Source organism: Venustampulla echinocandica (assembly GCF_003357145.1).
Source record: "Venustampulla echinocandica strain BP 5553 chromosome Unknown scaffold_8, whole genome shotgun sequence".
NCBI lineage: Eukaryota > Fungi > Ascomycota > Leotiomycetes > Helotiales > Pleuroascaceae > Venustampulla > Venustampulla echinocandica.
In genome coordinates this window covers 238,406-254,264 of record NW_022474213.1, presented here as the reverse complement: position 1 = coordinate 254,264, position 15,859 = coordinate 238,406, and the positions used below count along the sequence as shown (strand labels likewise).

The following is a 15,859-nucleotide window of genomic DNA, read 5'->3' as shown; positions in this document are numbered from 1 at the left end:
GCAGGCGTAATACTTGCTACCGAATATCTACAGGGCAAAATAGAGCAAGTTGTTTTACGGGATATCTGTAGCTTGAGGTTAAATGTAATGGGCCGAACACCAGTACAGATGAAATGATAGTTACTAATAACAGGCAAGAATCCTAAAATACTACTAGTATACGCTCCCAGTATGGAATCTTCGCCTTCAAAGCTCATCAGAGAATTGATTATTCTTATAAGTTATGAAGAACACTACATTTGCTTCCTATCAGGTGCAAGAAGCTGTATACAACGGGTCAAAGGGAAGCGAACTAACTAGATAGGGTAGCCCAAGCTTTATTAGAAGAACAATACCAACAATTTGCCGCGGTTTTGAGTGTGGCGAGGGGAAAATATGTTGTCGAGCGGTTGCATGCCGCGCCTAAGTAGAGCTCGAGGTATCGGTAATTATCTTCAGCGATTCGGCACCTGTTCTAGAGCAGCTCCTCTCTGGGTTACTTCCGTTCACCCGCTATTAGCCTTGGATTGAGATGCATAGCCAAGCTTTTGATTCAACCCTGAAAGGCGGACTCGGAATTGAGGCTATTATCCATAATATACGCTCGCTTGTGTATGTCAGAGCGGCTGGGATGGCCATTTCTCCTCGGTATATACATGTACGTAGAAGGATTACTATCAAATCAGTTCCAAGTAGATATTCCAGTAGTGTCCCATCCAATGACGTTTAAATTCTCGATTGGACTAACCGCCAAGTGCAAGTTTTATAATCTCAAAATACCTGTTCATTATTATTTTATACAACAAGAAAATGGGCATGTAAACAAATAAAATGTAAATAACGAATAAAAATCTCGAAGACATAGACAAGTTAGAAGATGTGAACAAACCAATCCATGTAAACGTAAAAGACATTTCAATAAGAAAATATATAGATTTAAATTGCACGAAACGTTCAACTCATGGGAGGAAATATGATAAATACAAGCTAAATGTAGCTGGACCACGTCCTTATTTACGAGTTTGCCTCTATAATATCCACTGACGCGGCAAATGAACAAATTGAGCAGCAGCGTGATAAAACACACTCTATCCTTTTTTTTTAATGGCTAGAAGTTGTAGGAACTACGTTGTTTTAAAGTTTTTCACCAATTTGCCACACATACTATGCACGGACTATGTCAACGCTCCACTTTCCAACAACCTCTACCAACCTTGTGACCATTTTCCAACTTCCTAGCCGCTATCCTCCCTCCTATCTGCTCGTTCGCCCCTCTTGGGCCTATCTTAGCAACATGGCCCCGAGTCGTTTGTTCCGGGGATCGATCGCTACTCAGATCCTTCGATTCAAGTTGATATCTAAGACCAAAGAATTGAATCCTGATCTAACTCGAGGAATTACCTGCGCCTATCTCAAAGGTATTCCAGCAGATATACCGCAACGTGTCCACCGTCTCGGGAGCGACTTCGGCGAAGAAGTTCTCGGTCGACATCTTGGCGTAAGGTACAACCAGGAGGCCACGAAGCCATGCATTTCCTACCAGGTTTCGATATAGCTGTAGATGGCAACCGAGATATATCCAGATGGTTCGTTTATGACTTTTAACAGACAAGTGACACTATGAAAATAAGATGCTTTACTTAAGAGCGCACAGTGATGCCAGCATCCCTAATTTACCAGCTGGCAGACTTTCGTGATCACAAGGCAAGACACCATGGACATAACAAATAAAGGGAATTTTATAGAGAACCTATGTGTACATCAAGCAGCGCCTTCTTGCATTATACACGTCTATCAATCCCTCTCCCGCCCGTACATGCAACCACGCTCTCAGATTTAGAAGTTCCGGCTCATGTCCGCCCGGATACGGTTATAATCAAACAGGCCCTCGATGCTTCCTACTGCACTAATAGCGATGTCCTGATCCCACAGCTTGGTCTGCGCAAATCTCATCACGTCCTTCTCGGTAATTGCTCCTACGACACGCTCGATCTCCTCGGCGCCCATGCGTCGTCCAGTGGTGATGATCTGGCGTCCGATGTCCTCCGCTACGGCGGTGGTGCCATCAAGAGACAGGAGGAGAGAGGCTTTGAGTTGGGCCTTGGCACGCTCGACTTCGGCTTCTCCAACGCTGTATGATAAGCGGGACCATTCGCGGAGGGTGAAGTGAACGAGATCGTCGAGGCGAGTGATCTGGTCGCTAACGAGGTAGATACCCCAGAGACTATGTAGCGTTAGCACCTAGTAAGCAGGACCCATTTGCGAACACTTACCCGGTATCACTGTAACTTGTAGAAAAGCTCATGAAGCTATTGGCCAAGTTGTTCTTGTGTACGAAGCCACTCAGCTTGCTGCCCATATGTGGAGCGTTGCCCATTGCTCTATCCCAGTTTCCAACAATTGCTTGCGTGACCAGCGCAGTGAAGTAGTCATCATCCTTCCAGCTAACACCCTCCACGGCAATGGCGATGTTGGCAGTTGGGATGGTGTCGTCACGCATTCTGACCTCAGAGCCAATGAAATCTGGAGTGGCCTTTTGGGCAGCGGCAACAGCTGATGCAGCACCGGTATAAGGCTCAGTTGGTAGACCAGAGAAATGCTTCTCAGCAAGCTCGACAAGCTGCTTGTGGGGAACACCGCCAGCTCCAACGAGAACCATACGATCGGCAGTGTAGTTTGTCTTGATGTAGTCGACCAGGTCGTTCTTTTGGATGCTCAAGATGTTCTTGGCGGGGCCGAGAATCGTACGACCGAGAGGTTGGCCTTGGAATGCAGTTGCGTGTAGGTGGTCGAATACAACTTCTTCTAGTTGCTTGTCCACTTCTTCTGACTCCCTCAAGATAACATCACGCTCCCGTTCTATGGCTTGTGGGTCGAGCTTAGAATTTTGGAGGATATCGGAGAGGATATCGACGGTGGCGGGGACGTCGGCATTGAAGGCTTTCGCATAGTAGACGGTGTTCTCTCGCTACGGTTGATGTTAGTAAAGGTATGGTGCTTTCTTTGCATGCCTCCAAACATACTGATGTGTAGGCATTCAAATGGCCGCCCATATTTTCAATCTCCAGCTCCAATTGATGTTGTGTCCGCTTGTTTGTTCCCTAAACCCATCGTCAGCCCCGAATATTATCCATCTCGATGAGCCGCTGCATACCTTGAAGGCAAGATGCTCCAAGAAGTGGGCTGTTCCATTTGTCTTGTCGGTTTCTGCGCGGGAACCAGCATCGATCCACATGCCCACCGTCGACGTCTGCGCCCAAGGAGAGTGCTCTGTAGCAACCTGTTCCTCGTCAGTAAACCATGACATATCCCATAGCAGCCATCCTTACAGTCAATCCATTGGTGAGCGTTGTGGTTTCCGTGTTCGGGCCATTTTTCACCACAGGAGTCGCGAAGCCCCTTCGCAGCGGAGCCACGGCATTGAGAGCAGCGCGGCTGCGCAGTCCCTGGGCGACATTCAAAGCTAGGCGCCGGGACGCCATGGGAGGGATCTATAAGGTAGAGTCGGAAAAGAGAGAGGAAGGGGAAGATGGGGTCTTGTTCTTGTCAATTGGCAGTCGTGGGATACGGAATGTCGTGCCTTGGAGATTTGTCGAAGCTCTTTTGCTGCAGCGAATCAGCGGCGGGCCAATGCATTTATGTAAGCGGGCCACCGCGACAACATCTCGGAAGCGCCATTCCCTCGGCAAGAGTAGTGACGAGACGAGATTTGAGCTTCAACTTCCTTTCTTATTGCCGGCTCTGGTTACTGCGCACTCCGTTTGAATTCACACCTCGACCACAACCCTTCAGTCGGTTTGGAGCAATCAGCCATGGCTTCAATTGTTCGACCTGCAGCAATGCTTCGGCAGTCATGTCTCACGGCTGCTGCCAAACGGACGTTCTCCAGCAAGCCTGCCTCGACGTTCCCCGCCATCAACAAGCCTGCGTCCAGTATTCTTTCCAGACAAGCTGTCCGCAGCAGATTTGCGAAGGATGCTCTGCCAGGTTCAATGCGAGTAGCTGCCTTCCATGCCAGCGGGCGACAAGCAATTCTTCCTCCCCTGCCCCGTACGTCTACGACCCGACCCTGACGTAGCCTGATATATGACCATGCTTGCTAACATGTGCTACAGAAACCATTGAAGGAACCGGTACAGCGGCCCAATCCCAATCCCAATCTATGCATTCTTATCACTTTAACAAGAACTAATATGACCTCTGTCCAGTCAACGATGCCACTCCCGTCGCACCCGCAAACCCGGCCAGCGGCTCTTACCACTGGACATTCGAGCGCGTCCTTGCAGCTGGCCTGATCCCGCTCACAATCGCACCATTCGCAGCAGGAACATTAAATCCAGCGACAGACGCCATCCTCTGTGGCGCCATCCTCATCCACTCGCATATTGGATTCGACGCCCTTATTGTCGACTACGTCCCCCCCAAACGTTTGCCAAAGACGAGGAAGCTGTTTGATTGGGGGCTGAAGCTTGCTACGGTCGTGGTTGGCGTAGGGCTATACGAGTTTGAGACGAACGACGTGGGTGTTACTGAGGGAATCAAGAGAATTTGGACCGCATAAGTTGGGAGAGGGATGGTTGGATGTATTTATACTCAATAAGAATTTACAGCTTGGACTGTTATATCATTGAAGAGTCAGTTTCTCAAAGTCCTGTCTCAACACACCGAAGCTCGCAGTGACAGTCGATGGCGCAAGGCACCTAGGTACTATAGACTGCAAATTTAGAACACCACGGCTCCACCTTTGTTTTTATATCAACGCCTCTGCGAGGCCCACCACTTCAACGAAATTTTGATTTTCTAGGTTGGTGAAAGAGCTTGCGGACTCGGATTTTCTATTTCATCAGCATTCTGATCCAGGGTTGGAAAGGGAGCTCGGCTGATTTCCTTGTCGGTATGTGCGGAGTCGTCCTTGAAATCAAGCTTCGCTATTACTGGTAGATTGTAAATCTTTCGTTTCTATGTTTCACGTCCTAGATACATATTCTTGCAGCTGCGAAACCTAGGCTTAGATACATCTCGTCATGCTTATTTCGCTTCTCATATCGCGCGTGCCGTGCTACGCCTCGCTCTTTGTCGCCCTCGACCGCCCCGTATGAAGAAGAGAGGGTGTAGGGTTCGAAAGATTTACGCCCACGATCTAGTTGCGGAATATGAGATTGACAATCAGGATTACATTTACAAACATCTCACCAGAGCAGAAAATGCCGATTGCCCAGGTTAGGCATATGTCCGCATCATTCAGGATTCCTTCCTTGTGACAAGTAGAACAGGGAATCCCCATCGATGCTTGGTTTATAAAGTGCTGCCCAACGAAATATTAAGTCTTCTGTATATTAGCCTAGATTGGAAACTAAACAAGGCAATGCAAACCAATTTTAATGCATTTGCTACTTGCACTTGACTTCTTGCATAGCGAGTGTCACATCGTTTACAAGGTTAGCTTGCCCCCGTTGCCTTAAATGTGTTCGAAGACATTGGCATAAAGCAGTAATAAAGGAAGTAAACATATTGCGTGTGACAATTAGACTGATAACGCAAACCTATGGTAGCAAAGATAAAAACTTTTAGGTCTGGGGTGTGTTCGATAATAAACGCAAGTTCGATGGGCTTGACCCCGAGACGGGCAAATATAGGATGCGATTCTACCTCGCCAGTATAGTTGAAATTTTGGGACCTTCCTCCCCTCGACTTCCTCCAGCTTCGTTTGCTCCGACGATTAAGGCAAGTCCTTGATTTCTAGGAGATACATATATCAACCTGATGTGCATGAGAGACGCAATTGGAGGTGTCAGAATCCAATCTTATCACTGTCTTGCGAAGATTCCGAGAGGAATCTCGAGGGTATCAATAAAAATGGATTCCTTTGACTTCGTCCGCAAAATGGTTGGTTGGATGCCAGAATCGAGAGCATCGTCGTAGAAGACCGATGCCAGTAATAGATCAGGAGATAGAGGAGAGGAATACGCGCACTAGCAGGCTTAGGAAAGCGGTCGCAAGGGTATTCGTAGCATTTTGCATGCTACAAATACCAAAAGCTGTCTAGATCAAAACTGGAACGTGATTGTGAAATGGGGCATCAATGTGTCAGATTCAATGCAACACCCCAAGCTATTCAGCCCTCGGTCGTCAGAACCAACCCACGCACGCCACAAGAAATTTATAGCCTTCATACTCGTACGAGTACTCGTAGCCGTAAGGGCAGAGTCGGTGCTTTGCTCTTGTATGTGACTGGTGGGAGGGGCACTTTCCAACCCGGCAGCCCGTTCATATAATCGATTAATTGTCGGTTTTAAGCAGCAGTCAAGCAGGTAGACATTATTAACGGCCCAAAGCGATGATGTCCATTTCATGAAGCCTGTGCGCACTGACCTGTGCCTGGAGGCTCATTAAACCTCGGGCTAGCGATTAGGCTTTGTGGAACTACCAGAGCCCCATCCGCCCCTAAAGACGGGCCGCACCACGAGTACTGGTGCCATAACCTGGAAACTTCGACTTCACTTCAGGCTTCTTCATCAAGTGCCCATTTTGTGGCAAAGCTTAGTTGTATCATTGTCAATTCTCACACTTGGATCGCTATCATTCCCATGTGACATTTTACTGCTGCGTGGCCCAGGATGCGGCTTATTTTTAAGCCGTGCGAGCCTTGCTAGGCAGCTGTGAGTTGTGAGACAGTCACACAGAGCCGCACGCCTTGCTTTCGTCCCTCGTCACAACCTTCACAACACGGAACACACAACAGACAACAACTCAGGACTCTGTCACGGTCTTCGTTGTTGGCGTTGTTCTCTTCCTCGTTCTAGCCGTTATTTATTTCTAGGCTCTACCAACGACAGATAAAATGAATTCTCACAGCGGAGATGAAGAAGCTAGACCGCTGCTCGACCAAGATGCAGAAGATGATCGTCTTCTGAACTCGACGTCAAGAGGTGGCTCTTACACCGTACCATACCCTGGACCATACGCTGGCTTTGCCTGGCGCAGTGTGCTTTTGGGATTGGCTATAGGGATTCTTGTGTGCTTGACCAATATTCATTTCGGTCTACAAACAGGCTACATCAATATCATGGGAATGCCGTCCGCGCTCATTGGCTTCGGGATCTTTCAGTTGCTTCAGAAGCATTTGAAACTGCCATTCTCTGCAGCAGAAAATGTCCTCGTTCAAACCGTTGCCAGCTCCGTGGGAGCTATGCCAGCAACTGCTGGACTAGTTGGAGTGATTCCTGCATTGGAGTTTCTTGTCCCACGGCCAGATGGGGCATCCTCTCACCCTAATCTAATGCGTCTATGTATATGGTCTTTGGGAACATCTATTTTTGGCCTTGTTTTCGCAATGACATTACGCAATCGCATTATACTGAAGGAGAAGTTGAGATTCCCTACTGGTACAGCCACTGCTGTGACGATCAACGTCCTGCATCAAGAGAAAAGCGTTCCCGTCCCGGACTTAGATGCGACTTCAGACACCGTACTAGAGGATCGCATAGAAGGGTCTGATGCAGGCTATGAGCACTCTCCTACCATCAGTCCATACGTCGGTCTCCGGGATATATCTGTTGCAATGGGTCTATCGGGCGTCTACGTAAGCATGTTCGGATCTTCCTTCTGCCCCATCTAACAGCCACCCAGACTACCATATCGTACTTCTTGCCCATCCTCCATAACATTCCAATCTTTGGAGGAGTTGCTGCGTCGAAGTGGCTCTGGACCTTCAACCTATCCTTCGGTTACTTCGGCCAAGGAGTGATCACCGGCCATATAGTAATGATCAATATGCTCGCCGGAGCGATCGTGGGATGGGGAATTCTGTCACCGCTAGCAAAAGGCATGGGCTGGGCACCTGGCCTTGTTCGTGATTGGGAATCTGGAAGCCGAGGATGGACCATCTGGATCAGTCTTGCAGCAATGCTCGCGGATGCACTGGTAGATTTGGTCTGGTTCGTCGCTCAATCGGCACTTCTGTACCTCAAAGCTCAACGAGGAGACGTAGACCACGATGGATCTGCCGAGTCTGAATCGAACTTCGACCTCAAAAAGGACAGTGTATTGTTTTCGAAGTTCAACTGGATCTGGCTGACCAGCGGCCTACTGCTCTCGATTGCGATCTGTATCCCGGCTGTAGCTGTCTCCTTTGGCCAGTTCATGCCCGCACCTGCAACACTGTTTTCAATAGTCATAGCTCTACCGCTTTGTGTCATGGGAATAAAAGCTGTCGGAACAACAGACCACAACCCTGCGTCCGGAATTGCCAAAATATGTCAACTCATAATGGGTCGAATCATCCCGCAATCGAATCCAAACGCAAAACTCATCAATCTTGTCGCTGGTGGCATTGCCGAGGCTGGCGCAGTTCAGTCTGGCTTCATGATGCAAAATCTGAAGACAGGCTATTTGAGTGGCTCCAGCCCTGATACTCAGTTCTTTGGCCAGGTTCTTGGATCACTTGTTGGCGCCATTGTTTCCAGCATGCTCTATCGCCTTTATACCTCGGTCTACAGTGTCCCTGGTGACATTTTCCAGGTGCCTTCAGCATATGTGTGGCGTGCTGGAGCTTCTCTTGCAGTTGGCGAGGGCCTACCGGATCACGCACCTATTTTTGCTTTAATAACAGCCATCATATTTGCAGCATTTTCTATTACTAGAATTGTCTGTGGCAACTCAAAGTATCGTCATTTCATCCCCATGGGCATACCTTTCTCAGTCGGTACGTCGCATGGCTTATCCGCTTCCGTCCACAAATTATGCTAATCCCAATGCTAGGAATGTACAACGTGCCCAGCTTCACTCTGGCCAGAGCGCTGGGAGCTCTGGCACAGTGGTACTGGACTTCGAGAATGAAACGGAGCGAGACGCCATTGATGATATTTGCAAGTGGTCTAATACTGGGTGAGGGTCTAGCAAGCATCTTGAGTCTGATTCTCGAGGCATCTCATGTGCCTCATTTGTGATATTATGGAAAGTTTTGGGCTAAAGGACAGCTTGTGAATTGTCACGTTATGTGATCATATCCTATTAAATTGATTCCTGCAGTTACACAACTTCTTAAAACAAACAACCTAGACTTGTCCAGAATGGTGCCTGCTAGTCACTTTTTGACATCAACCTCATGCCATTTTCGGACGTGTGAACACAAACGCCCTAACCTCGATACTTCTTCTCGGATCCACCCCGGGTGGAATCTGGGTATGGCGGAACGAAGTGTGTGGCGAGCCTGTTCGCAAGTCAACAAGGGAAGCTAGCACAACACAAAGTCCGAAATATACTTACAAGTAGCCGGTATATCTCGTTTCGAATCAAATATCTTGATCATGAGTGGCTCATCTTTTGTTTGACTAGACAGATAGTAGAACTTCTGCTGCTCGCCATATAGCAAGGCCCATGCCTCTCTCACTCCATGTCCAGCACTTCGAATGACATCGTTTGTGATCAGTTCCGAGGTCTTGCACGTACTGCCGTCGCAGACTGTGACAGGCTTGTCTTCTACTGGTCCTGAAATTGGCCTCCATACGCTTGGGTCACATTAGACATGTTTCAAGTTGGCATATTTGTTGGTACTTACTTGATGATCCGAACACGTCCCCTGCTGTACATATCTACCTTTTCATCGCCCAGGCATTCTCGCATCCGCTGTAGTGTTTGAGTTGCTTGGTAGGGACTCTGATCTAGTTTTCGTTAGCAGCGAGGCTTGTTGCTGGACAGGAATAACTCACCAACATGCACATTGCCAGAAGTTGGAAGGAACACAGTTTTGTCATTCATATCGACTTCTTCCGGGGTATAATCAGCTCTGCGCATCTATTCAATTGTATATCAGCAAAATAATCATTTTAGTCCTATTCTCGCACCTACTCGCCAATCAAATATTTCCACCTCATCTGCCCCGTCAACTTCCGCACGTATAAAATCAGCCACTTGTGGAAGATATTCACGCTCAATGGCTTCTTCGTCTCTGAAGTTATCGAAACCCACCCTCTGTTGGCGATAGGCGAAACCGTGCTCATCTAGTGAGAAGTTGGACTCTTGGCCACGAACATCTGTGATAGGCACTTGGACAGAGTGGAAGACAAAGTTACTCTGTCTGGGATCTTTCGAATGTTTGGGGACCTCGGAAAGATATACAAAAGGTTTTTCCTTTTCGTAAAGCGGAACCCATTTCATGTATGTCAACGGAACGCTTTCGTGACGAGGAAGAATTGGTGACATGATGGTGGCAGGATGATGGTGCGAGATTATGGTTCGAGAATAAAACAAATGCTAAACAGCGACTTGCTTACTACAGCTTGAGTGTATTAATCTGCGAAGCCTTTGCACAATTCGCCATGAACATGAATATAAGGGGAGATGGCAGCTGTCGGAACGGATGCAATATGGACATGCTTTTGAGCTGGGTAAAGTCATTGGCTCCCTGCAACGAGGGAACAACCGCTTCTTCTTGGATCACGCTGCATATCAGATGCAGCCCCCCACATTGCAATACGCGGCTTAAGGATTATTAAGAAATTCTACAGGTGGTGTGGCACAATGCTAACGGCGAGCGGGGAAGCAGAGCCTCAGCTTTCCGGGTCTCCGCAGCTCCCTCCCTCCCTCACTAGCTCGCCCCTTAGGAGGTCAACTTTTCAGAAGAAACTACTGATACTATAGGGCTGGTATAGGTTTCACGGTGAAAATAACCAGGGTAATGAATCTCATCGTGTGGCAATTCAAAGTATCATTATTACGCACTACAGTAAATATGTTCCTTGATTCGTTGACTGCAATCCCGCTCTTACCTCCCTAAATCCTAGATCTTCATGAATCTGCTACCAGACTTTCCTTCCGAGTTGTCGATCTAGAGAAAATATGTAAGTTTCAAACAGGCAGGCAATTAGAATAGGTGAAGACGGACATTTTCCAGCTTAACTGGTGGAGCCTGCACCACATTCAAAGGCAGGGACCGTGAAGCGGTCCGGGCCGCCTACTTTCTTCTTCTCGCAGGCAACCTTCTGATACTCTTCATGCTCTACGGCAGCCTGATACGGCTTGACACGAGAATCGGTCTTGGCGGATGAGACAATGCTGTCCATCCATGAAGGACCAAGGAGGTCAAACTGCACTGGAGCTTGCTCAGATGAAGGCATGATGGTTGGACTGGTTGTTTGGACGTGTTGTTTAGGCTTTGCTATACTTCTTTTAGAACTTGTGAACAGATATCGGGACGGAGTGGATTACTTGTAATGATGTGAAATGCGAAAGTTTCTGTATCTTAAGGATCTCTAGACAGGTAGTGTCTGAGGCGCGGGTTCCTTTATATGTCCTATTCGTTGAAGATAAGATTTCTCAGGGATAGAAGGAGAAGAGGTTGTCCAATGAGGAGTGGATCCTGTCCGTGGGGAACACACCGGCCCGCATAACACTATCCTATATTGCTGAGACGAATGAATCGAATAAGATCTTCGATCACGCTAGACGAGTAAGACAGTCAACTGCATACCCCACGCGCGGGTCGAGGGAATGCGGCGCGATATCTTCAGAACCTTGCTCTTACATTATCCATATAAGGCGGTGTCAAACGTGGTCCAGTAGTAATGAAGCTGATAAGATTGAGAAGCCTCATGAGCAATATAGACAGTCCGCAGAGCCTCATCACCCCGCTTTACTCGCTGGTCCCACCTGCAAATCCTGCAATGTCGACACCATCTGATCGCCATCCATGCCATAACTCTCCGGTCTTTGTTTCAGCAAGGGCACATACTTTGCGGGCACTTCGAGCAGTTGGGAAGGTTTAGGCGATTTGACGTTTTTATAACTCAACATTGTGCGACCGCATTGTACTGGTACAATGTACTCGTAAAACACGATTTCGTCTTTGACGGTACCTCCAAAGACCTGCGCGGCGTTGGGTAATACTGAGTTCAAATGATCTTTAGCCAATTTCGCTAGTTGAGAGACTTCATTTTTCATGTCTTGAAGTTTCTCGGATGAGTGATGTTTCTCGGAGAAGTGAAGTTTCTCGGATGAGTGGTGTTTCTCGGAGAAGTGAAGTTTCTCAGAGAAGTGATGTTTCTCGAGTGAGCGATGTTTCTCCAGTAGGACTCTTGATAAAAGAAAGCGAGATCTCGCGACGGCATCTTCAAGCCAGGGGTTAAGTTCGAGATCCTCTAAAGAAGACCGTAGCATTTTTCTAGAGTAGTCAGTATGTCTAGCTTGTAAACTTCATTGATCCACTCACTCGGCCTCGTCCATATTGCCCAGTGCATGGTATGTGGCACCAAGTGCATAGTAGCTATATCGTGTGTGTGGGCCAGATGTGCCGAAGATCTTGATTCGTACTTCAAGAATACTTAGATGAGCCTCAAGAGCCTCTTCTAGATCACCTGCTCCGAGCCAGATATTGGCTTGGAAGAAATACCATTTCTGCATAGACGCTGAATGGAAAATGTATTCCTCCTGAACCAATTTCACTGAGCGGGCTGAGAACGCTTTAGCCTTTTCATGGTTGCCGAGACCTGAATAGACGCTTGCCAAATGTCCATAGGAAATGCCGAACATCATGGGATAGGAGCTCTCTGTGACGTGCCTGCTCTTCAAGGCCAGGGTAAGTGTGATGAACGTTTCCGCTTCCGCATAATAGCCAAACTCAATAAGAGCTATAGAGTAATCGCTCCATGCATTGCAGTGAAGAAGTTGTTCGTCTTTAGTGCCGCCATTTTCCGCTTGAGCTAGATATGTCGTGCGCAGTTCCAAGCACTTGATGAAGCAATCCATACCAATTTGACGCTGAGTGATACCCATCTCGAGTTCCATCAGGCCCCACAAGGTAAGAGGTTGGGAGTAGTCTATCAGGTACGCGTCTGGAATAGCTTCCCAGACAGAGACTGCAAACTTACATGTCTCAATGCCGATTGCTACAAGGCCACGTTCCCAATAATAGTTTCCCGCATAACCAAGTAATTGAGCAAATTCAGGAATTTTTCCAACTCCATACGGTGAGTTTTGTGCAATGGATTGTAATGTCTGAACATGTGGCTGATATTTCTCGTATTCGACCCATTTCTCGTTCTCGCATTTCATAGTCATATTCATGACAGGAAACACTCGACGTACGAGGTGTATCGTTTCTTGAAACACCTTGTCGTACTTATCGGGATTGTTGCTAAGATTGTTGCGGAGACTGATTTGAAAAGATCGATGCAGCGACAAATATGGCTCCGACGTTGCCGTATTGCGCTGCACTAGCTGACGCTTGTTTAGGTTCAATCGTATTTCCGGAAAGGTGCTATTCAAGTCAATAGAGTGCCAAAGGTTAAATGGCTGGATACTTACTCTGAAAATTTCCCGGTAAATGTTGGAGCATCTTCAACTCCCATTAGCATCGATTCGTAAATGGTGTCCGGGCTCAGTAAAGCAAGGATATCTAGCAGGTGCAAAGCGTCCTCGGACAGTTCACTCAGCGCAATATCCCAGACCATGTGTAGTCTTTGATCGTACATATGCGTAGATACTATGCCGTCAGTTGACCAAATAGTTTGCAATCGTTGTTTATCAAACATCTCTATGGCCTCGTCTATCGTTAATTGGGACAAGAACATCGATCCAGCTATGTGAGCGATGGCAATGGGTAGGCCACCAACCAAGCCTGCTATTTTCGAGACAGATTCCCTCATTTCCTTAGTTGGAGATTTGATTTGAAGAAGATCTAGAAGTAGGGTCGATGCTACCTCCGAAGTCAAAGGCTCAAGAGCAATGTGAGATCTGATCGATTGTGCTAGCCCAGCAATTTGGCTAGTGACTAGGATTGCTCCTCCAAGGCTCGATGAAGGCCAATATGGTTGAACACTTTCGATAGATTCAACGTTATCAAAAATCAATAACCACTTCTTGTCTGTTATCTCGAGTTAATAAGCATTCGCAACCGGCATGTGCAAGCAGGATCTATCTTACCCGTAGTTTCGAGCCACTCACGTACCAAGTTCACTTTCCTCCCTTGACCTAGGTCGTCAATATTGGGCATGCCAAGAATCATTGCAATACTCGAAAACGTGACCCCTAAATCTGGCTCTTTTTGGGCGCCGATCCAGAAAACAAATGGATACGTGCTCCTGTTGCGATAAGCATACGCTAGGGCAACTTGCGTCTTTCCCATCCCTCCCATGGCGTAAATCAAGTAAGACCTCTGTCGAGTCTGACCCTTTTTTTCATCTGGGGACAGACAACGATGTATTTCTGAGAGGACATCATCTCTACCGCAGAAATATTCATTTTCGCTGAACGGTACGCTAAATATCGTGCTTGGAGAATCCTTCCTTGGGTTTTTCCGAACGTGGCCGACCAGTTCTTCGTCAATATCAACACGAGCTTCCCTTTCGAAAGTAATGATATGAGCTTCAATGCTGTGCCTGATATTCTCAAACTTCTTGTTTACGTCACTCCATAGATTCCTCAGGAGGTTAACTGCTATGATTAGAGAGTAGATCAAAGTAATGGTCACGCATCCAAACTTACATATAGGACGATTGCCGTAGAAATTGAGTGCAGTAACACAGCAGTCGACATATTCCTCATGGACAGACTTTGTTATGTCTTTCAAGATATCACTACTCGGCAACAAGAATAAGTAGCGGTTGAGTCGTGTTACAGTGCTCGTGAGGTCATGCAAAAGCTGGGTAAAGTTTTCTAGGGTTTTGAGATATCTACAAGCAGACTAAAAATCCGATTAGCTTCACTCGAATTGATTGCACTGAGGAACTTACAGAAAGAAGCATTTGGAGAACACCCCAAACAACCATGCTTCCTTCATGAACTTGCGCAATACTCGTGATAGAGGCCTGAAATGTTTCAAGTTGCTGGAATGCTGGCTTTAGTTTAACAATACAACGAGCGACTAACTTCGAGTTGTACTCCTGCTGCAGTTGCTCCAAGGTGTCCTCGAGTGACAGGTAGTCGGGAACACCTTCAAGGGATGATGCATGCTTCCGGCCTGCGTAACTCTTGCGATGTTTTCGCAATATCTGGTCCCATGCATGTTCTTTGCTTGCAGTTGCAGACATCGTGACATTGTTGGTCCTCGCTAGGGATGGTTCAGGAGGGTTCTCCAAGGCAGACCGTAAGGCTTTCTTGTGAACTTTTACTACCTTACCATTCTACCCCTTACTGCCTTACTCGAGTACTCGAGAACCACCAGCTTAGACTTGAGGCTCCGGTTTCTGGCTGATGCACCGACAGGCAAGCCCAATTCCTTCGGACTTGGAAAATTGCCTGGCGCCCAATCATTTTGACGCCAGCTACCCAGTTTAGTGCTGACTGCTTGAGCCATTGCGAAGCATTGCCAGGCAGAATCCAGTGCTGACTGACAACCAATATACAAACCCTGCGACGATGTGCCATGTGTCACCAATAATTAACTCCCACCAAAGCCTCCCTGCACGGTTCGAGAAGACGTATGCAATGCAGTAAGTGTGATTGCTGTCGCCAGTTTGGGCTAAAGATCGGCTTCTGTTGCCCAAACTCCTGAGAGTTGATTGTGTATTCCGCACTGGTAGAGGTACAACATTAATATTGCTGAGTAGTAGAGACCGTTGGCTGTGATGAGAGCCGTTTGCCACTAGCACCCGGCGCGCTATTGTCCTGGCGCATACATCGCCGTTGCAACCATCACGACCTCACCGCAGGTTTGCTGCTGTCTCTACAGCGGGTTACAACACATCCAGTTTCTGGCCCGGTGACATGTGTCAGGTAGGTACCTTAGGTAGTACCTTAGTAGTACGTACCGTAGGTATGAAGGTATGAAGGTCTGAAGGTAGTGCCTTATATTTCCCTATTTGAAACCAGACGCGACGCTGAAACCTGATTTTCCACGTGACAGCTTCAATTTATGAAGTATGCCTAACACTTGTTAGCAAGT

General features: G+C 47.4%; 7 protein-coding genes across 7 annotated transcripts; 3 read left to right on the top strand and 4 right to left on the bottom strand.

The window, feature by feature from the left end:
- Window positions 1-1,273: 1,273 nt before the first annotated feature.
- On the top strand, window positions 1,274-1,540 carry BP5553_08447 (uncharacterized protein; the record flags this gene model as incomplete). Its single annotated transcript, XM_032017070.1, has 2 exons — window positions 1,274-1,477; window positions 1,535-1,540. 2 exons carry the CDS (start codon window positions 1,274-1,276, stop codon window positions 1,538-1,540), a joined length of 210 nt encoding a protein of 69 aa, XP_031866501.1.
- Window positions 1,541-1,815: 275 nt separating this feature from the next.
- Window positions 1,816-3,461, bottom strand: BP5553_08446 (Mitochondrial processing peptidase beta subunit; the record flags this gene model as incomplete). The annotated part of the gene is made up of 5 exons (XM_032017069.1): window positions 1,816-2,203; window positions 2,253-2,947; window positions 3,003-3,080; window positions 3,134-3,259; window positions 3,309-3,461. 5 exons carry the CDS (start codon window positions 3,459-3,461, stop codon window positions 1,816-1,818), a joined length of 1,440 nt encoding a protein of 479 aa, XP_031866500.1.
- A 330-nt stretch (window positions 3,462-3,791) lies between these two features.
- On the top strand, window positions 3,792-4,540 carry BP5553_08445 (Fumarate reductase respiratory complex transmembrane subunit; the record flags this gene model as incomplete). The annotated part of the gene is made up of 3 exons (XM_032017068.1): window positions 3,792-4,029; window positions 4,095-4,112; window positions 4,188-4,540. 3 exons carry the CDS (start codon window positions 3,792-3,794, stop codon window positions 4,538-4,540), a joined length of 609 nt encoding a protein of 202 aa, XP_031866499.1.
- Window positions 4,541-6,820: 2,280 nt separating this feature from the next.
- BP5553_08444 (Uncharacterized protein) lies at window positions 6,821-8,927 on the top strand (the record flags this gene model as incomplete). The annotated part of the gene is made up of 3 exons (XM_032017067.1): window positions 6,821-7,561; window positions 7,609-8,683; window positions 8,740-8,927. The coding sequence occupies 3 exons, from the start codon at window positions 6,821-6,823 to the stop codon at window positions 8,925-8,927; spliced, it is 2,004 nt and encodes a 667-aa protein (XP_031866498.1).
- Window positions 8,928-9,083: 156 nt separating this feature from the next.
- BP5553_08443 (Uncharacterized protein) lies at window positions 9,084-10,182 on the bottom strand (the record flags this gene model as incomplete). The annotated part of the gene is made up of 5 exons (XM_032017066.1): window positions 9,084-9,190; window positions 9,247-9,488; window positions 9,539-9,641; window positions 9,690-9,774; window positions 9,829-10,182. 5 exons carry the CDS (start codon window positions 10,180-10,182, stop codon window positions 9,084-9,086), a joined length of 891 nt encoding a protein of 296 aa, XP_031866497.1.
- Window positions 10,183-10,759: 577 nt separating this feature from the next.
- Window positions 10,760-11,096, bottom strand: BP5553_08442 (uncharacterized protein; the record flags this gene model as incomplete). The annotated part of the gene is made up of 2 exons (XM_032017065.1): window positions 10,760-10,807; window positions 10,938-11,096. The coding sequence occupies 2 exons, from the start codon at window positions 11,094-11,096 to the stop codon at window positions 10,760-10,762; spliced, it is 207 nt and encodes a 68-aa protein (XP_031866496.1).
- Window positions 11,097-11,601: 505 nt separating this feature from the next.
- On the bottom strand, window positions 11,602-15,005 carry BP5553_08441 (Uncharacterized protein; the record flags this gene model as incomplete). Its single annotated transcript, XM_032017064.1, has 6 exons — window positions 11,602-12,139; window positions 12,188-13,234; window positions 13,282-13,840; window positions 13,900-14,409; window positions 14,461-14,659; window positions 14,709-15,005. 6 exons carry the CDS (start codon window positions 15,003-15,005, stop codon window positions 11,602-11,604), a joined length of 3,150 nt encoding a protein of 1,049 aa, XP_031866495.1.
- Window positions 15,006-15,859: the final 854 nt, after the last annotated feature.